Source organism: Choloepus didactylus, chromosome 16 (genome assembly GCF_015220235.1).
Source record: "Choloepus didactylus isolate mChoDid1 chromosome 16, mChoDid1.pri, whole genome shotgun sequence".
NCBI lineage: Eukaryota > Metazoa > Chordata > Mammalia > Pilosa > Megalonychidae > Choloepus > Choloepus didactylus.
The window spans coordinates 62,984,337-63,005,927 of NC_051322.1; the positions used below are offsets into that span (position 1 = coordinate 62,984,337).

General features: G+C 43.9%; 1 protein-coding gene across 3 annotated transcripts in view; it reads left to right on the forward strand.

Moving 5' to 3' along the window:
* EMILIN2 (elastin microfibril interfacer 2) overlaps positions 1–21,591 on the forward strand; it is a 97,651-nt gene that overhangs the window by 55,472 nt on the left and 20,588 nt on the right. For all 3 annotated transcript variants that reach the window (XM_037805987.1, XM_037805988.1, XM_037805989.1), the window contains exon 4: positions 3,771–5,693. In XM_037805987.1, coding sequence (XP_037661915.1) covers positions 3,771–5,693 — 1,923 coding nt within the window. The remainder of the gene's footprint in view (positions 1–3,770; positions 5,694–21,591) is intronic.

Consider the following 21,591-nt stretch of genomic DNA (forward strand, 5'->3'; position numbering starts at 1 on the left):
CCCTCGCTCCCCCATCATCCATCATCTATTGCTCTGTCTTCTGAACATATGAGAGCAAGTTGTACACATCCTTGAAAAAACAATATAATTCACATATACATTTCCCATGAACAAGAACATTCGTTTATGCAATCCCATTAAACACAGATAAGAAGTTCAAGAAATTCAACCTTGATACAAAGCTTACATTCTATATTTCCTTTTTTTTTTTTTTTTTCTCCCTTATGTCCCATCTGTGTCCCTTTGAGCCTCCTCTCCTCCATCCTCAGAAGATCCCATCCAGGATCATCCTTGGCATTTAATTGTCATCTATTTAGACATTTTTTTTTTCTTTTTTCAATTGTGGAAACATATATACAGACTAAATCTTCCCATTCCACCCCCTCCCTAGCATTCCATTAGTGGGATTAATCACATTTAGAATGTTGCAGTGCTATCACCTTCCCTCCATCCATTTCTAGAAGTTTCCTTTCATCCCAAACAGAAACCCTAAACTCATTTCTTAACTCCCCATTACCCCTTCCCCCACTTCTTGGAACCCCTACTCGACTTTTCATCTCTATGGTCATATTCTCTGATAATTTCTTTGTGTTTACCATTGGGCTTAAATTTAACCTCTTAAATCTATAACAGTCTTGTTTTTCTTTGATACCAACTTAACTTCAACATGATGCATAAACTATGTTCCTGTACTCCCTCATTCCCCCACTTTTATGTAGTTCTTGTCAAAAATTACATATTTTACATTGAGTCCAAAATCACTGATTTATCATTACAGTTTATGTATTTTAGATCCTGTAGGAATAGTGGAGTTACAAATCAAAAATACAGTAGTATTGGTATTTATATTTACCATGTGATCTTTAGCAGTACTCTTTATTTCTTCATGTAGTTTCAGTCAATTGTTTCGTGTCCCTTCCTTTCAGCCTGCTCAACTCCCTTTAGCATTTCTTATAGGACTGATCTACTACTGGTGAAGTCCCTCAGCTTTTTTCTCTGTCGGTAGGGCAGGTCTTTTATTAGAAAATTCTCTCAGCATTTGTTTGTCTGTGAAAAATGTAAGCTCTCCCTCAAATTTGAAGGAGAGTTTTGCTGGATAAAGTATTCTTGGCTGGAAATTTTTCTCTCTCAGAATTTTAAATATATCATGCCACTGCCTTCTCGCCTCCATGGTGGCCGCTGAGTAGTCACTACTTAGTCTTATGTTGTTTCCTTTGTATGTGGTGAATTGCTTTTCTCTTGCTGCTTTCAGAACTTGCTTCTTCTCTTCAGTATTTGACAATCTGATCAGAATATGTCTTGGAGTGGGTTTATTTGGATTTATTCTATTTGGAGTTTGCTGGGCATTTATGCTTTGTGTATTTATATTGTGTAGAAGGTTGGGGAAGTTTTCCCCAACAATTTCTTTGAATACTCTTTCTAGACCTTTACCCTTCTCTTCCCCTTCTGGGATACCAGTGAGTCTTAAATTTGGACATTTTATTTTATCTATCATATCCCTGAGATCCATTTTGATTTTTTTGATTTTTTTCTCCATTCTTTCTTTTGTTCTTTCATTTTCTGTTCTGTGGTCCTTGAGGAGGCTGAGTTGTTGTTCAACTTCCTATAATCCTGTGATATGAGTATCCAGAGTCTTTTTAATTTGGCCTACAGTTTCTTTAATTTCCATAAGATCTTCTATTTTTTTATTTACTCTTGCAGTGTCTTCTTTATGCTCTTCTAGGGTCTTCTTTATGTCCTTTATATCCTGTGCCACGTTCTTCTTCATGTCTTTTATATCCTGAGCCATGCTATTGTTGCCTGTCTGTAATTCTTTGATTAATTGTGCCAAGTACTGTGTTGTCTTCTGATCTTTTGATTTGGCTGTTTTGGTTTGGGTTCTCCATATCATCTGGTTTTATCATATGCTTTAAGGTTTTCTGTTGTTTTTGGCCTCTTGGCATTTGCTTTACTTGATCCCTAATTTGACAGAACTGCAGCTTGGTGGTGTACACTTTCTCTAACTAACCAGCAGATGGCGTCTGTGAGTTACCTATTCCCCTCAAGTCAGTTCTCCCCCACTTTGTGGTGTGTGGAGGTCTGTTTCTTGTGGGGTCCAATTGGTGCACCAAGTTTGGGTGTGTTGCTGGTGCTGTCTGCCCGAATGTGGGGCATGTGTCTGGGTGGTTAGGCAGGCAGGGCAGCTTTAATAATCAAATCTCCCAGGTGTTCCCGGAGATTTAAGGCTGTTGCTGAGCCTAAGCCTTCATTTCAGTCTTTCCACCAATTGTCTCTGCCTCTGACCCACAAGTCCTTGGTATTGGCGTAGGGTCCCTGGGATTTCCGAGCGATCCCCCCTTCCCAGCTGTGCTCTTCCAGGACCTCTGCTGAGAGAGGATGCGCCACTCGCCAGGGAAGCCCTGGGTCGCTGGGCTGTGCAGGGGCATTCCCAGCCCGCTTCAAAGATGGTTGAATGGGACACGTTAACTTCCCCCTTTTCACACAGCTCCGCCCTCCCAGCTCCAGGACAATCAGCTGTGGGTGTGTTAAAGGCCACTGTCCACGGCCGATGTGGCTTGTGTGTAGTGCTGCGGGAAAGATTCCCCATCACACTGGGTTTCTTGGCGCGGCTCTGGGCTGTGGGTCTGGCCCTGGGCAGGAGCGTCCCCCGCCCGCTGGGGAGATGGCTGCAAGGAATGCGTTTTTTTTTCTCCTTTTGGCTCCCCTCTGCTCCTCTGGTCTCGAGACAATCAGCAGCAGGTGTGGGAAGGGGTATCCTCCATGCCAGACACTGAGGCATTAGCCCAGCCTGCTCCTGCCATGCTGCACTGCGCGGCTCTCCCTGTTGTATCTGCAGCCACTCCTGGGCTTTTGTTTTTAAAGAACTAGTCCATTTCCAAACGCCAGCCCACAGTTTCCCCACACCCCACACTGCCGCACGGCTGCGGGACTTTCAGCCGACTCACTCACTCGTTTCAGAATGCAGGCTCCTGGTTTCACCAAATGCACATTCCCTGTGGATTTAGCAGAACTTGTCTGGCTGGTGCATTGCTGGCAGTGGTGTTCTGGGTCATTTTCTGGTTTTTATCTAGTATTTTTCGCGGAGGTGTCTTTTTGCCCTGTCTCACCTAGCAGCCATCTTAGGTTCTCCTCGCTTCCTTACTCTTTTGCTTTTAGTTTCCCCAAGTGCATAACAGGGCTAAATAATGTTTATGAGACTTTAGCATAGGGATGCTAATAAAAGAACATTCAGGAGTTGCTTTGAGAATAACCTGCTGCTCATCTGATATCATACTAACCAATAGCTAATGGGTGGATCTTGCCAAAGTGGCATCTTGTGGTTTACAGTATGCTTTCGTTGGGGTGTGGCTGCATTTCAATAATATGGGAAGTGTTGTGTCCATATGATAAAGTAGATAAAGAATATTTTCCTCCGGATGAAAGGAACCATTGAATGTCTATTATGTGCCATGCTTATATTCTCTTAACAATCCTAGGAGGGAAGATAGTACCTCCATTTTATAGATGAGGGAATTATTATGGTTTACAGAAGTTAGTTAACTTACTCAAGGGCAGACAGTAAGCAGCAGAGCCAGAATGCAAGTGGAGGTCTATTTGACTCCAAAACCCACACTCTTTCCCAATCTCCTATAATAATTACCAGCAGTTAGGTAGGGGATCTGTTCATGAAGGTTTTCTTATAATCCGTAAGGGTCTCTGTTTATCATCTTTGCAGAAACTCACTAAAGGTAGAAAATATTAAGCCATGTCCAACTCTTTCTTTAAAACAGGTAATGAACCAAACCAAGTCTCAGATCCCAAGAAGACTTTGGCACCAACTCATGCAGCAGATCCAAGCCAGGTCGTAGATCCAAAGCAGGCACTCCAGGAACTTCAGGAAAAGAAAATCCAGGTGCTTGAGGAGGAGATTCTCCGACTCAAAAGGACAGTTGATGAGCTCCAGTCTTCCATTGCTGGAGTGAATGAAAACCTTAAACACACCATCCAGGATGATGCCAGTAAAATGCTGGCATCCTGGCTCAGCAATCTGCACCCCCAGCCAGGACCTGACAGTGCCGTTGGTGGAGAGACAGAAACAATTCAGCTTCCTGACATCCTCAACACCAAAGAGGGTGGCATGAAGGATATCAAGTCTGAGTTGGCTGAAGTCAAGGATGCTCTGAAGACCAAGACTGACAAGCTGGAAGAGCTGGATGGGAAAGTGAAGGGTTATGAAGGGCAGCTCAAGCAGCTCCAGGAGGCTGCCCAGGGCCCTACAGTCACCATGACAACCAACGACCTCTACCAAGCCTATGTAGATCGTAAGATAGATGCCCTGAGAGAGGAACTCATAGAGGGAATGGACAGAAAGCTGGCCGACCTGAAGAACACGTGTGAGTACAAGGTGGTTGGTCTCCAACAGAAGTGTGACGACTATGGGAGCAGCTACTTGGAAGTGATCGAGCTTATAGGGGAGAAGGAAGCAAAACTGAGAAAAGAAATAAATGACCTTCGAACCCAGCTACAGGATCCTTCAGCCCAGCCAAATTGCTGTGACCGTGAAAAGAACGGTGACTTTGGTCAACAGATCAAGACATTAGACCAGAAGATAGAAAGAGTTGCTGAAGCCACGAGAATGCTGAATGGGCGAATGGACAATGAGTTTGACCGCCTCGCAGTTCCAGAACCTGATGTGGACTTTGATGCAAGATGGAGTGAACTGGATGCAAGGATCAATGTGACAGAGAAGAATGCAGAAGAACATTGCTTTTACATTGAGGAAACCCTTCGGGGGGCCATTAGTGGAGAGGTAGGGGACTTGAAGCAACTTCTTGATCAGAAAATCCAGTCTCTGGAAGACCGTCTGGGGAGTGTTCTCCTAGAGATTGCCAACAATACAGATGCAGAATACACTCCCCCGGGGTCAGCCCTCCCACGTGTGTCAGGGAATGAACAGGTAATGACCGAATTAATCCACTTGAAGAACAAAGTTCAAGTTGTTGAGGATATTTGCCTGCAGAACTTCCAGGGAGAGCCTCATGGGATAGAAGGCACTTTGCCAAATGGGAAAGACCACACAGTGGTTGACAGTTCAAGCCTTTTGAAATCTCTCAATGAAACAATGCATAGGAAAATTCAGGAAACTGGACGTAGTATCCAGAGACTTCAGCAAGATTTTTACTTTCTTTATTCTCTACTAAATCACACAGAAAATGAAGTCACTCGCCTTCAGCATGAAATAAGCAATTGTAGAGAAGGTAAAAATGATGATGTGGGTGGGTTTACTAAGGTGGGGGAGCAGGAGAGGACAACCGAGACCCTCCCGTCTACCCGGGGTCCCGTGGCTGACTGCTGCAGCCAGCTGGAGGAGAGGTGGCGGCGGTTGCAGGACCAGGTGCTCTCTGACCTGGACACCTGTAAGGAAAATACGCAGGGTGTCCAGAGGGAGGTCTCCATGGTCGAGGGCAGGGTGTCTCAAATGGAAAGAACATGCAGCAAACTGGACTCCATCTCAGGAAGTCTCCACAGCTTCAAGGAAGGGCTCAACAAGCACGTCAATAGCCTGTGGAGCTGTGTCAGGCAGATGAATGGGACACTCAGGTCTCATTCCAGAGACATTTCTGGCCTCAAGAATTCAGTCCAGCAGTTCTACAGCCATGTTTTCCAGATTTCTACTGACCTGCAAGATCTGATCAAATTTCAACCATCAGCAAGTAAGTAGACCATTACAATTCTGTTTCTTGTGTTTGTTTGCATAGATTTTGGACAGTGAGTGACATTCGCTAGACTACATCAGTGTTGCTTGAAGTGTGGCTCATGGATTGGTGCCAGTTCATGAATTGTTTGTTGTTGGGTAGCAACGAGATAAATACTGTCATTGAGAGTAAGCATTTAGCAACTTTATAAGTAATTTGACAACACTGCAGCATTTAGTGCATGATCCATGTATTTTATGCAAGTATCAGTCCATGGCAAATTGAAAACGAAGGACAACTGGCCCTTCATCGTGGATAGACTTAGAAATATCAATCTGTACTATCAGGCTGGTGAGCTTAGAGTTGGGGGTCAGAGTTTTTGCCTGAGAACTTGGAGCTATGGGTGTTGTCAACCCCTCTCTTACCTGGGAGGTCTCTGGATGCGTCTCCATTCACCGCTCTACAAGCATATCTTTGTTTCTGTCATTTTCATCTTTGTCGTCATCGTCATTGGTCCGTCCCCCATCCCCTAAATTCTAGGGCTAGAAGGTGGTGGATGCAATGCTGCCATATTCCCATTCAAAGGCACAGACGGGACCGTGGACAAAAGCATTTTTGGGGAAGTAACTGCTCAGAGCCTCAAAGTGCCTGGCTCCATGGAGTGTTATCAGCGGTGCTTAGAGCCATGCTTGCCACACAGTAGACACTCAACAGAGATTCCCAAATAGAGTGAGTGAACAGGCCCTTAAGAGTTTGGATTTTTAAAAAACTTTTTATTTTGTAATACTTTCAAACCTACTGGCCAGTTACAAAACTAATATGAATCCCATACAGAGAATTCCAGCATACCTCTATCCCCCCAGATACCCAGATCCACCAATTTTAACATTTTGTCACATTTGCTGTATTGTTCTATCTACCCATTCATCATACTCTCCATCCATCCATCCATCTCTCAATGCATTGTCTGAATATTATGTTCCTTAAACACTTAATACTGCCATGTACATTTCCTAAGAGCAAGTATAATCATTTATGTAACCACTACCTTAAGTGTAGTTATCAACAGTCTATATTCCAATTTTTCGTATGTCCCCAAAATGTCCCTTTGAGCTTTTTCTCCTCCACTGTTAGATCGCATCCAAGATCACGTATTGCTTAGATACCGGCTTAACTTCAGTAGTTTACACAGACTATGCTCCTATACTCCTACTCCTCGACCTTGTCGCAAATTGACTGATTTATCATTAATTTTTATGCGTTTACCTCTTTGATGCTGTAGAATGTAAATAATGGAGGTAAAACAAAATGCAGTAGTACTGTCATTTATATTTACCCATCATGTTACCCTTACTGGAGATTCTTATTTCTTCAAGTGGCTTTGATCTATTGTCCAGTGTCCTTTCCTTTCCACTTTCAGAACTGTCTTTAGCATCTCTTGTAGGACCAGTCTAGTTCTGATGAACTCCCTCAGCTTTTGTCTGTCTAGGAATGTCTGAATCTCTCTCTCATTTGTGAAAGACAGTTTGCCAGATATAGAATTCTTGGCCAGCAATTTTTCTGCACTTTAAATACGTCATCTCACTGCTGTGCTACCTCCATGGTTTTTGATGAGAAATCGTCATTTAATGTTATTGAGGCTCCCTTGTACATGACATATTGAGTCTCTCTTGTGGCTTTCAGAATTCTCTCTTTACCTTTGGCATTGGATACTTTGGGTTTATCCTGTCTGGAGTTTGAGCATCTTGGATATGTATATTCATGTCCTTCATTAAATTTAGGATGTTTTCAGCCATTATTTCTTTGATGATTCTCTCTGATCCTTTCTTTGTTCTTTCTCAGAGTCATACAATGCGTATATTGGTATGCTAGATGGTGTCCCATGATCCCCAGGCTCTGTTCACCTTTATTCATTCTTACTTCCTTCTACATCTCAGGCTGAATAATTTCAATTGTCTTATCTTCAAGTTCACTGATTCTTTCTTCTGCCAGCTCCAGTCTGTTGTTGAACATCTCAAGGGAATTTTGAATTTCTGTTACTGTAGTCTTCAGCTGTCTTTGGTTCCTATTCATAATTTCCATCTCTCTATTGACATTCTGTTTATGCTCATCTATTGTTTTAATAATTTCCTTTAGTTTTGTCCATGTTTTCCTTTAATTATTTGAGCACATTTAGGACTGTTTTTAAAAAAACAACAACAAAAAAGAAAAAGAAAAACCCATGTCAGCTATGTCCCAGGTCTGCTCCTCCTCACTGATGCTTTCTAATGCTTTAATCTTCTCCTTTGCCTGGGCCATCACGTCCTGTTTCTTTGTGTGTTTTGTAATCTTTTGTTGAAACCTGGATTTTAAAGTATTTTAATGCATTATTGCTAGAATTTAGACTCTAAAGTGTCTGTTTCTTAAGCTTGTATCCTGCTAATGTTATTTCAGAGCTTTCCTTAAATGCCAGGAGCTAACACAAAAGGAAGGAGGGGAGAAAACTTCTTTCCCAGCCTTTGCCGGTTGAGCTGTGTCAGTGTTCCTCTTCAGTGCTTGTCCATACAATGAATTCACAGACTAGTTCCAGGCCAAAGCATAGAGGCCACCTTAATGCTTTCTGTGCATGCCTCTTATTTTGGGCGGATGCATGCGGCCCTAGGAATTCCCATTTTACGTGGATATGAATGTCCCCTCTTCCCTAGGAAATAGTTTGCTCATGGTCTGGGGCACTGCACTGTATGTTGTAAGGCCAGCAGTCCCTTGTCCCAGACAGCTACGTCTTGTCTGCTCTCTGTAGGAGGGCTCTGTGAGCCGCCTTCTACACGCAGGGCAAGATCTGGGAGGGCGAGTCAGGTTACAACCGGACAGATTGGGACAGACATACCTGCTCCCAATATGCAAAATGGGGGTTACTCTGCTATCTCTGGAACCGGGACTGGGAATCTGTACTGGAGCACAGGCGGGGTCCGTGCCCAGCCGATGAGGGCTGGGGAAGAGGCCAGCCACACACTGTAAAATCCTACAGCTTTTAAGATGCCTTTTTCTTGATTCCATGCTGACTCTGTTCCTGCAGGGCTTTAATTGTCTTCTGCTGCTTTGAGAAAGATATTTCAGCCACTCCTTGCTGGTTGTTCAAAGCTGGTGGGGTGGAGGTGGGCATAGAAACTTGAAGCTATCTTGATTGGGGTGGGGCGCCTTTAGAGTTTTGAATAATATATTCAATAAAGTTAATTTCTTTGTAACTTTGGAGGCTAAACACCTAATCCCTGAAAGAGACAGCTGCTCTTGTGCCCAGATTCTTGGTTTTGGATAGTCTCAGTAAGTGGCAGCCTTTTCTTACTGAAGCAAGGCCAAAGAGGAATGTAAAGGGGTCTTGTCTTTATGGAGTTCACCTACCAAGTGCTGGGTCCCCTTCAAGGACCCACAACCACCTTCTTGAGAAGGTGCAGTGGTTTCCAACCTGGTCACACCACCAGGAAAGTGGCAGAGCCCGGATGGGGAGCCCGGCTGGTTGGCACCCAGGGCTCATCTCCCCCACCCCGCCCCAGCACATACCTCCTCTGTCTCTGAGTTGGTCAAAAGGACTTACTGGGTCCTCGTGTGCCCAGAAGACACCATTTCCTGCCCTCTCCTCTCCTTATGATCTTTTGGCCCGTTCTCCCCTGCAGGCCTTATCACCTCTCCCACCTTCCTCAGCTTTGGGGGAGCCTCCCGGAGCCCCTACAGATTGAACTGAGATTTCATGGCCTCATGTCTGCCTCGTGTGAGGATTTCACATTTAGGTCCCAGATGAGGCACAAAACCTGAGGAGGTAGGGCTAGAATATGAGAGGCAGACGAGGCTTGGCAGTGAGAGCCAGGGCTGGGTTCTGGCTCTTCAGGAGTGGGGAGGATCCATGGCCCCAGAGGGGAAAATGCTCTGGGCTTTCCTGGAGCGCAGTGCTTACTTTGCAGATAAGGAATCACCCAGGCCCAGCAGGACTGGAGATCTGACCTCTGGCCTGGTGCTCTGTCCACCATCCTACACTATTTATCACCCTCTTCCCTGCTCCCCAGGGGCCCACTTAGCTCCTATATCTCTGGAATGTTGAGTAAAGGTCACAAGACTAGGTGTGTGTTCATAGAATGATTGTCATCTGTGGAGACTACTTTATAATAACAGTTTGGACCAGAAATTTCCAGTTAATTGGCAGTTCCCAGGCAGTGGGAGGAGCTGGGTAAGCTCTTTCACATTCCCCTGTTGCAATAGGCATTGGAGGTGAATGCTTTTAAAGAAAGCGTGGCTTCCAAAAGATGATCCTTTGGAGTGAACTCGATGAGGATGTAGAATGTAGGGGCTTTCAAGGACTTCACTGATTTAAAAAAAAAAAAACCGAAAATAAATAGCAGAGCCTCATCAATCCTTGTAGAGCATCCAGAAATAGGAGCTCTGGAACCTGAACATCAGGGGTCCAGGATGAACCTTGGGTGAAGTTCACAATGAAAGTCACACACCAATCAGTTAAAAGCCAATACAACATTATCAAGCACCTACTACGGGCAAGGCTGGGTGAGGGGCTCAGAGATGAGTAGACAGGATCCTCACTGCAAAGCGTTTTCAATCACAGCAATAAAGAAACCCTCAGGAGTACAGAGAGAATGCGTGAGACAGTGTGGGAAAGCCCGATGAACAGTGTAGGGATTTATTCTTGGTAGAAGCTCATCAAGCACCTGTTATGTGGTAAACATGATAGTATGGCGGGGAAGCAAATGAGCAAAGAGATGGTCCCTGGATTGCGTGGCACTAAGGTGTGTTGGGCAAGCAAGAAGCATCAGTGCTGCGGGAGGTGGGCAAGGGTGCTCTGAGGCGTGAGCCACTGGGCTGGGCCTTACAGGTCAGGTGGGTATTTGCTAGGCAGAGTTCAGAGAAGTGGCGGGGTAGCTGAGGGCAGGGGAACAAGAAGCTGAGAACTGAGGGGTGGGCAGGATTCAGACAGGAAGGGTGAGAGGATCTTTCTGGTGAGGAGTTGGTGTGAGTGGGACCATTACATACTGCTGTGTAACAACTGTCCCCAGATCTTGGTGGCATAAAACAACAAAGATTTATTATTTGTCATTTTGTGGTGTGGGAACTCAATTAGGGCTTGGTTTGCCAGTTCTTCATGTGGCATTGGTTTGAGTCACTGACTCAGCCGCTTTCAGGTGGCAGTGGGGCCAGGGTGGGCTTGGAAGGTCCAGGAAGGCTCCAGTCCCAACCTGGTGCCTTGGTACTTCTCTCCCTGGTCTCCCTGTCTCCCTCAGTCACGCCCTCCCTCTCACTCTCTCCATGGGGCTAACTTAGGCTTTTTCACAGTGTGGTGGGCTCATAGTAATCAGACTTATTACCTGGCAACTGGCTCATTAAGGGAAGTGGAAGGTGCTGGGCCTCTGATACTGGCATGGCCCCAAACTGTCACAGTGTCACTGTGTTACATCCTCTTGGTCAAAACAAGGCACCTCTTGAAGGCTGATGTGACACCCATGTGTGGGATGGGGGGAGGAATATTAATGATGGTCATCTTTGGAGGATGTCGATCACAGTGAGCAAAGGTCCAAGGCAAGGCTCGAGTTGGCAGACAGTGACTAGGCAATCCAGTTCTGGTGTCTCCATTACCCTGTTCATAGACCCAGTTCTTTCCTTCTGGGGCAAGAATAAGAGGGGTGAATCATCCAGGAGGAAGTCAATGGGAGAGAAGAAGGGGCTTCAGCTGATGCTCAAATAGATGTCTCTCTTCCATGTTCCTCCCATTAGTGCAGATATTCTTCCCTGGGATTTAAAAGGAATTTTGAAGTTTCATGCAAGTGTGTTTTTTGTTTTTGTTTTTTAAAAAAAGGTCCATGGCTTTCATCTAGAGCTCAGGGGTTAGGGGAGGGGGTAGAATGTGCCTAACTTCCTGAAGGTGAAGAACCACCATATTATTCCATCATGCTCTCAGCTTCAACGTAGTAAGATGTATTGCCTCCCTTTGGAACTGCACACTGTCTCACCCTTTTGTTCACATGTTCATTCATTCAACAGACATTTACTGAGCAGGTCCTAGGTGCTCTTGGATTGAATACCCTAGTGGGAAAGGCAGACAATACACAACCAAGCAAATAATGTTCTGATTTTAGTTAGAGATGAATGCTGTCAGGAAGGAAAACAAAGAGTAAGGTGATTGAGAACAGAGGGGAGGACTGTATTAGAGATGAGTAGTCAGGGGATGTTGCTCAGTGAAGATGACATTGAGCAGACATGTGACTCAAGTGCAGGAGTGAGCCTTCATAAATTTGCAGGAAAAGTGTTCCAGGCAGAGGGAACAGCATGTTCAAAGGCTCTGAGCAGGAATGAGTCTGCCGAGTCTGCAAAACTCAAGAATGCTAGTTGGGCAAGAATGTGAGCAGAGGGGAGAATCTTAGGCAATCAGTTCAAAGAAGGGGTAGAAATCAGATGATGTAGGATTTTATAGGCTATGATAAAGGATTTGGATTTTAAGTATGATGAGAAACCATCAGAGGATTTTGAGTGGGGAAGTGATGATTATTCTCCAGGTTTGCAATCACAGGCCTTCCATGCCAGCTCTGGGACTTTGGGCAAACTAATTATCTGCCTTATGTCTCACTTCCCTCATTTATTAATGGGGTTTAATAATAATAATATCCACCTCAAAAAGTAATGAGGATTAATTCTCATAAGTAGCAGAGTCATAGTAAAGTGTGCCTGGCACTCGGAAGTCACTCAGTAAACATTATTTATTATTTCAGCCTTCAGTCCCCATAATGGATGTTTCATCTGCCCCTAGTTGAACGTTCCACCCTTTCTCTCACAGCCTCAGAAGAGTGAGAGCCTGTGAAACCAGTGGGCACTGGAGGAGAGCTGGGGTGAGGGGGAAATGCTGGAGATAGCCAGAGAGTGTTTTTCCCCCTTTTTCTTTCCTTTTCTTTCTTTTCTTTTTTAAATTGAGGGTCAGAAACAAAGTGCAAACAGCTTGGAAATCTTTCCTCTCCAGCAGTCAGTGCTTCATGTTTCAATACTTCTTTTGATCTGCACTCCTCATTTATGAGCAAATTTAGTTCTAAGTGAAAAGGAGATTCCAAAGTCCCTTTGTCCTGTCCAGTGTGTCCAGAGGGGCTTAGCACTCCATCCCTGGAAACCCTCGCTCCTGTTTTCACACAAGGGTAGAGAGAACTGATCCTTCAAGCCTTGTCACCAGCACACTTTTTCTTTCCCTTGGTCCAGTGTCTTTTTCCCAAGTCCGCCCAGTTTACCCACCCTGAAGTCCGTCACGGCAGGAAGCCTGCAATGCCGACCGTCCCCAAGCAAGGGCCGGTCTTGGCAGCTCAGTGTCTGCCCTCCCAGTCTCTCTCTCTGCCTGTGACCCGGGAACCCCTGGCTTGCTACCCAAGCTTTCACCACCCCCCACCCCTAGCCCGAGTGCAGCCGCTACCAGCCAGCCCGTGGGAGCCGCCTCCTGAGGTCCCTGGTGGCAACGGGACATCTGTCACAGATGCTGAGCCTCCAACTCTGTTCTGCTTAGAGTTGGACTGAGAGGGGTGGTGCTGGGGTGGAGAAGTCTGGGGCTCTCCCCGAGGGACATCCCCATGGGTCAGGGAAGCTTCGCTTTCCTAATGTCCCAGTTCCAAGAAGGGATGTGCTAGCCTCGCTGCTGCAGTTTCCTTTCAATACACCGGGTACCAACAGCACTACTTGCTTTTCCAACCCCCACCCCACACACACACTCCTTTCTGCTCAAGTCGCAGGGTCATCTTGCATAGTATTTTAATGATAGTAACACAATTTCACATAGGAGTGTTACAGGTTTAAGAATCCTGTTTTTACCAGATGTCTTGTCTTAGGCTGCTCTGCTAGAATGGAAAAGCACAGACTGTTCAAGAAAGTATTTAACTCTGAAGCCTGGATGGGCAGGAGGGGCTGATGCCAGCAACCTTACAGCTTTGGCCTTTGACTTGAGATTTGCTAAGTTTGAAGCCAGTTTAGGTCCAAGAATGCAGGATGGACGAGTCAGACGTTCATACATTCATACAGGCTAAATAAACTGCATAAATTCAGCCAAAATGGACCTCCTGAAAATTCACAACCTTCTACCCTGTGGGCCTGTGGTTTTTAGAACGCTGTTTGGTCAGTGTGAGTAGCTGTTGCATTTGTCCATATTAAGCTGGAAGTCAGGACTGCAGAGCTCTAAGCAGGGAGGCGTTCCCATAGCTGAACACAGGAAATCCTCTGAGAGCTTAAAAAAGAAAAAATCCTGGACTTAGGAGTTTCCCACTCCCAAGGTGAGACCCAGGAATGTGACATAAAAACATAAACCCCTAACAGCAGAGCCCCAAAATATATGAAGCAAACATTGATAGAATTAAAGGGAGAAATAGAAGGTTCTACTTGAGTAATAGCAGACTTCAACATACCACTTTCAGTAATGGATAGAACATCTAGGTGGAAGATCAATAAGGAAATGGAGGACTTGAGTAATGTTACAAACCAACTAGACTAACGGACATATATAGTGCATGTGGTTCATTCTCCAGGGTAGACCATATGTTAGTCACAAAACAACTCTCGATACATTTCAAAAGATTGAAATCATACATAGGATCTTCTCCAAACATAGTGGAATGAAGCTAGAAACTAACGACAGAGGGAGAACTGGAAGGTTAACAAATACGTGGAAGTTAAAGAATACGCTCGTAAACAACCAACGGGCCGAAGAAATCACAAGGGAAATTAGGAAATTTATTGAGACAAATGAAAACACAAATGCAAGCATCTCTGGGATGCAGCAGAGGCCGCACTCTGAGGGAAATTTATAGCTGTAAATGCCGCTGTTAAAAACCTAAGCCCCCAGCTCTGGTCTCAGAACTGAGACCACCGTTCAAGTGGAAGTAAGACAACACCATCGCTGCCAGAGGGGACAGGGTGACAGCCACCCAGGGCAAGCTGGGCCAAGAAAGGGAGAGGGGACGGGAAGGAGGGATGGAAGGAAAGAGACTAAAACCTTCTACTTTACCACTGTATCAACAATTGAGGACTGGGCGTGTGTAAGTCTCCTTCTGGATGCTGATTTGTTCTATTTATTGCTGTGTCTCTTCTACAGCAATACCACTCTGTCTGAATCCTGCAGCATTACAGAAGTCTTAATATCAGGTAGCATAGATCCACCTTTGCTTCTCCATATACATTTTAGAATCAGCTTGGGAATTTCTACCTTAAAAAAAAATTCCCAAGTGATACAGTGCTCAGCTGGGCAAGGCCCCCCACCCCCTCCATGGGATTCAGTGATCGTAAATTACTTTCCAGTTCAAACTTCTTGCCGCAGATTTTAACACATGCAGCTAAAGGTGCATTTATATTTCTGGGTTCTCTGGTTTGTGCTTCTTAAAAATAGAGACCCGTTTTCCCTGTTTAGCCCTGTTCTAGGGGTTTTCACTGCTGGCACGTCTGAGCTTTGCTTTCCTTGGCTCAGCTGCAGTTGTCTCTGCTCTCTTGGACAAGAGTTGGCGTGACCCCTTCTGGGATGCAGCCAACACAAGGCTCTCTCTTTCACAAGCTTGAGGCTTTCCTCTTCATTCCAGCCAAAGCCCAAACCAGCATTTAGATGGTCATTTGTTTAGAGTAGAGCTGCCCCGGTGCATGTGTGTTTTCCCTGTCTGTGTTTTAAGAGAACAATTCAGAGTTTCTGTCAAATGTCTTCTCAGCCTGGAGAATCCTTTTCACTTGTGTACCTGTCACCACATAAGTGACTGACCCTTCTGTTCTGCACTTTCATCAGGAAGCCCTTGGCCTTCCTGCAGGGGAGACTGGCAGCCGTTTCCTCCAAGAGGCCCTTTCTAGCTCACGCTTTCTGCCAGGTCAGCACCAGGAGAGAACATTTCTTTGAGTTTCACAATGATTCTGGCATTTCTCATAACTCAGTCGATGATGCTGTGGGGCTGTTGTTGTCTAGGAACTAGGGCTTTGATGCCTGTGGGGTAATCCACTGTGGAAAACTTCTTACACCCATCAGCTAGGGTGATGCTTTTTTTTTTTTTTTTTAATTAAAAGAATTTTTTTATTAGAGAAATTGTGGATTTACAGAACAATCATGCATAAAATACAGGATTCCCATACACTACCCCACCACCAGCCCTTGCTTTGGTGTGGAACATTTGTTACAGTTGATGATAACACTTTTTTTTTTTGGTAATTCTATTTTTTTTAACAGTAGTTACATTTGTTACAATTGATGATAGAGTATTAAAGTATAACTATTGTCCATAGTTTACATAAGAGTATTTTTCCCCATGTTCCTGACCTATTATTATTTTTTTTCATGCATGTCTTTATTTTATTGCTCATCTACCCATACTGGATAAAGGGAGTGTCAGTCACAAGGTTGTTATGCCTTTTTTTTTTTAAATAATGATTGTTTATGAATTTATATGAAATCATCCATGTGCTTAATAAATACACGCATACCTTAGAGATAATGCAGGTTTGGTTCCAGACTCGAGCACTAAAGTGAATATTGCAACAAAGCGAGTCACACAATTTTTTCCAGTGCATATAAAAGTTATATTTACACTGTACTGTAGTCTGTCAAGTGTGCAATATCTTGATGTCCAAAAAATCAATGTGCATACCTTAATTTAAAGTTTATTGCTAAAAAATGGTAACCAGGATGATGCTTTTTGATGGACTTTCTTTGTAGTCTGAAGTTTTGATCAGTATCTTTAAAATACTTGCAAAATTTCTGCATTTGGTCTGCAGATACATGCTTTGGTTGCCAGGCAGTTTATATTTTACCTTGACCAGAAATCTAATAAATTGCACTTTCCATTTATAAAGTAGTTTACAACTAAGGAAGCACCCATCACTGGGTTTGGTTGGCACCGCCGCTGCCATTTAATGGAGGAAGCTGATGATGCGGGAGGTTTCTGTGGCTTTCCCTCAGCCTTAATGTCTAAGGCCAGCAACTTGCCCCACGGCATCTTGTCCCACCTCTTTGCCAGGGACGTGCTAACTGGCATCCGTGTTTTAAATTTAGATGGATGATGGCAGCCAACTCGCCTTCCTGTGGCTCTCCGGGCTTCCTGGCTGACTGAGGGAGAGCAGGGAAAACCGAGGCTCTCGGGACTGCAGTTAGGGCATCCATCAGCTGGAAGAGACACACTCTTAGCACATCAGCCTCAGGGATTATTGGGGATTTCCTTATGATAAAAGAAAAACTTTTCGTGAAGTTATTGAGCAATTCATGAACCGGGCAGCTTCCTGTTCAGAAGGTGGAAGGAACTCCCCCGAGGGCGGAAAGGGGGAGCTCTGTATGATTGGTTGACATCGAGTGTTCATTTTATGTAGCAGGGTCTGCCAACGTGGGAAGCGGGTGGTTGCTTAGGAATGAAGGAGTTAGCTGGCAATCGCTGATTGGCTGTAATAAAACTTGGTTTTCCAGGCAAGCCGGGCATTTACAGGCAATAGAAACTAGCTTAAGTTTTTGGTTTTGCTGACATGGGGATTAGCCTGGACACCCCCATATTGGGTCTACTGGATTTTATTTATCGCTTAGGGAGATCTTTGTTTCAGCAAAGTTGGAAATGACTTTAAATGACAGCTTTGAAAGGAAAGGGTGTGGCCTGTACAAGTTGGATCTCAGGCTCTATGCATTCATAGTAGAGCTGTGACTCTGCAGTCAGGACTAGGCTGTGTGGCAGGTTCCAGAACACGGGCAAGCAAGCCGACATGCTGCCGATCTGTTCTTCACCATTCCTCAGGCATTAGAACACACTGGGACCAACACGCAGTTCTGATGAAGAACTCAATGCAAATGCTCAGTTTCGGAATTAGAAACATATGGTCAGTGAAGAGGGAGAACAGTGGCCAGGGAGTGCTCATTCCAGAATGAACAAAATGCTGCCGGCCTCGGTTATGACTTTGTAATAAATGTGTACATTCGGAACCCCATGGAATTCCGTGGAGTGAGTGTGAGTTGGGAGAGACCACAGTTGGAGAACCATCTGAATAAAGTGCAACTTTCTCATGATCGTCTTTGATACGAAGTGATTGGAGGTTTTGGAACATTCACTTCTCCACGGCTGGACTCCCCAGGGACATTGGTTGAGGCTATTTGGCCTGGCTAGGATATCACTCATGCTTGATTTTCTGCCTTTCACTTGGTGTGACAAAGCCCAAGTACTGAGGGAATAATGACCATAAAAGAGAGACTCATCATTGCGAGACTCATCATTGCCCTATAGGGAACAGAATTACCCTAAGAGGACCCCTCAGTGGCAATCATTTCTGGTAAAATTAGGCTGCCCAGTTTAATGGCTGGCAGGCATTAGGGCATGGCCGATGCTGTCATATTGTCAGCCGTCTTTTGTTCAGTAAACTCTTACATGGATCAACGCACTGTGCCAAGCCATGGGGATGAGTTACTTAACATTCTGTCCTCAAGTGCTCATAATCCAGCAAGGAAGGGAAGATGTAAAAAATTGAAAGTGCCCCAGAGGCCTAGAGAGCTTCAAGGTTCGGAAGCAATCCTGCCTGCTGGGCAGATCCAAGGTGGCTTCATGGAGGAGGTGTTATGTGAGCTGGGACCTCAAGGTTGGTGCTGGCAGGAAGGGGGAGCAGAAGAAGCCATTGGAGGTGGTGGGAACAGCACAGACAAAGGCACAGTGCCAGGAAGCGGAGCTCAGAGCCGGCACTGGCGAGGGTGTTGCAGCTGCAGGAGAAGGGCCGGGCAGGTGGCGGACGCCGCAGAATGTGAGACCCAGGAGATGCGGTTTGCTTTTATAAGCAGTGGGAAACAATGGCCAACTGTTGAGCAGGGAATAATATGAGTAGAATGCTGTCCAAACAGCATTTTGACAAAAGGTGTGGAAGAGATATTTGAACGTTAAGATCAGCTGGACTTAGCAAGAGATGGGTTGGGGGGGAGAGGGAGAAAGAGAGAGAGAGAGATTCCTTGAGAGAGATTGAAAGAGGAGGAGGAGGAGGGGGAGGGAGCAAGGAGGAGTGAGATATGACTGGGGTGGCTGAGAGAATGACGATGGATTTCAGAGAAAGAGGGTTGATTTGAAGGATTTGGTGGGAATAGGGAAGAAAATAAAGACCAGTTTGAGGGACTTGTACTTTGCCATTTTAAGACATGTTGGTGATTGTAATTCATTGAGGGTCATAAGACTGAGGACAAGTATGTTTTAATTGTAAATTTCGGATGGACATACATAAATCTGTTTGCAGGCTAAAAGGAAGAAGCGGGGGTGGGGGCGGGAGAGAAAAAAGATTGAAATGAGAGAAGAATGAGGGTGGATGGAGCAAAGCCAAGCAGAGAAAGGAGGGCTGGGGTCAGGGCTCAGGCAGAAGGGTGTAAATGTCAAGAGATGGCGGGGGAGGGGAGGGTGGGGACGGCAAGGGACGAATGCAAGCCTGGTTGAGCTGGAGGAGGAGAATGAATGTCTTCTCCAGTAGATCTTTATAAATAATTCCTACTCAGTTTAAGAAGTAAAATAGTTCTGAGAAGCTTATAGTAAAAACTCAGCTCCCCTTCTCCCCATCACCCTTCTTTCTCCCCAGAGGCAGCCACTTCCAACTGTTTCAGTTGCTTTTTTTTTTCTGATATTACATTTTTCTGCCTTAGATATTATGATTGGTTCTCTCATATCTCCCCGTTTCCCCTCCTCCCAACCCCTGATAAAGTTGAATATCAAAATTCAATGTTTATGCTATTATGAGCTAATAGCTTTCTATGATTATGTTGCCTTTCTTATAGCTTTTCTCTGAATTAGTAGTAGGGTTACACTATTATTTGCTAAGACTTCTTTTTTTTTAAAGAAATTCAGTTTTTTTTTAGATATATTCAAATATCATACAGTCATCTGTGGTATGCAATCCGCTGTTCACAGTACCCTTATGTAGTTGTGCAATCATCACCCCAATATTTGTTTGAACATTTTCTGTATACCAAAAAAAGTAAAAATAAGAATAAAAAATAAAAGTAAAAAGAACACCTAAATCATCCCCCCCCCACTCTATTTTTCATTTAGTTTTTGTCACGATTTTTCTACTCGTCCATCCATACACTGGATAAAGGGAGTGCGATCCACTGCTTAGATTTCCTTTTTATGTTTAAGCGGTTTTATTGAGATACATTCACATATCATACAATCGATCCAAAGTACACTATGGCTCACGGTATCATCACATGGTTGTGCATTCATTACCACAATGAATTTTGGAACGTTTTCATTTCTCAGAAAAACCAAACAAAGCATCCCATACCCTTTACTCCCTACTATTATTGACCTTTAGCATTGGTGTGGTATGTATTTTGATGAAAGAATATTAAAATATTACTGTTCACTATAGTCCATATTTTGCAATGGGTACAATTTTTCCCACATACCTCTCTATTATTAACTCTTTGGAGTAGTGACATACATTTGTTCCAGTTCATGAAAGATAATTTTTATATTTGTACTATTAATCACCATCATGGTCCACCACAGGATTCACTGCATCGTACAGTCCCATGTTTTATCCTCTAACTTCCCTTCTAGTGACATACTCAATTCTAAACCTCCTCTTTCAATCACAATCACATATAATTCAGTGCTGTTAATTATACTCACCATATTGTGCTACCATCACCTCTGTTCATTTCCAAACATTTAAATTCAACCTAGCTAAAAGTTCTGCATTCTATATCCTGGTTACCTGTATTCTATATTTTATGTCTATGAGTTTACTTATAATAATTAGCTCATACTAGTGAGATCATACTATATTTGTCTTTGTGTCTGGCTTATTTAACTTAACATGATGCCCTCAAGTTTCATCCATTCTGTTGCGTGCTTCAGGACTTCATTCCTTCTTACAGATGAATAGTGTTCCATCATCTATATATACCACATTTTGTTTATCCATTCATCAGTTCACGGACACTTGAGTTGATTCCATTGTTTGGCAATTGTGAATAATGCCGCTATGAACATCGATGTACAAATTTCTGCTTGTGTTCCTGCTTTCAGTTTTTCTGGGTATACCTAGTAGTGGGATTGCCAGATCATAGGGCAGTTCTATACTTAGCTTCCTGAGGAACCGCCAAACTGTTTTCCACAGTGGCTCTACCATTTTACATTCCCACCAGTAAGTATTCCTATTTCTCCAAATCCTCTCCAACACTTGTAGTTTTTTGTTTTTTTTTTAAACAGTGGCCATTCTAGTAGGTATGAAATGATATCGTCATGGTTTTGAGTTGCATTTCCCTAATAGCTTGTGAAGATGAGCATTTTTTCATCTGCTTTTTAGCTATTTTTATTTCCTCTTCGAAAAAAAAGTTTATTCAAGTTTTTTGACCATTTTTTAGTTGGGTTGTATGTCTTCTTATTGTCAAGTTGTAGGATTTCTTTAAATATACTGGATTTCAGATCCTTATCAGATATGAAGTTCCCATATATTTTCTTCCATGTTTCAGCTGTCTATTCACCCCTTTGACAGTCCTTTGAAGCACAGAAGTACTCAATTTTGAGGAGGTCCCATTTAACTATTATTTCTTTTATTGCTTGTGCTTTGGGATAAGGTCTAAGAAACTACTGTCTATCACTAGATCTTGAGAATTCTTCCCTACATTTTCTTCTAGGAATTTTATGGTCCTGGCTCTTATATTTATGTATTTGATCCATATTGAGTTAATTTTTGTATAGGGCATGAGAGAGGGTTCCTCTTTCATTCTTTTGGATATGGACATCCAGTTCTCCTGGCACCATTTGTTGAAGAGATTGTTGTGTCTCAGTTGAGTAGACTTGAAAGTCTTGTAAAAAAAATCAATTGACGATAGATCTGAGGGTCTATTTTTGAACTCTAAATTCAATTCCATTGATCAATGTTTATTGTTATGCAAGTGCCATGTCTTTTTGACCACTGTAGCTTTATAAATACCCTT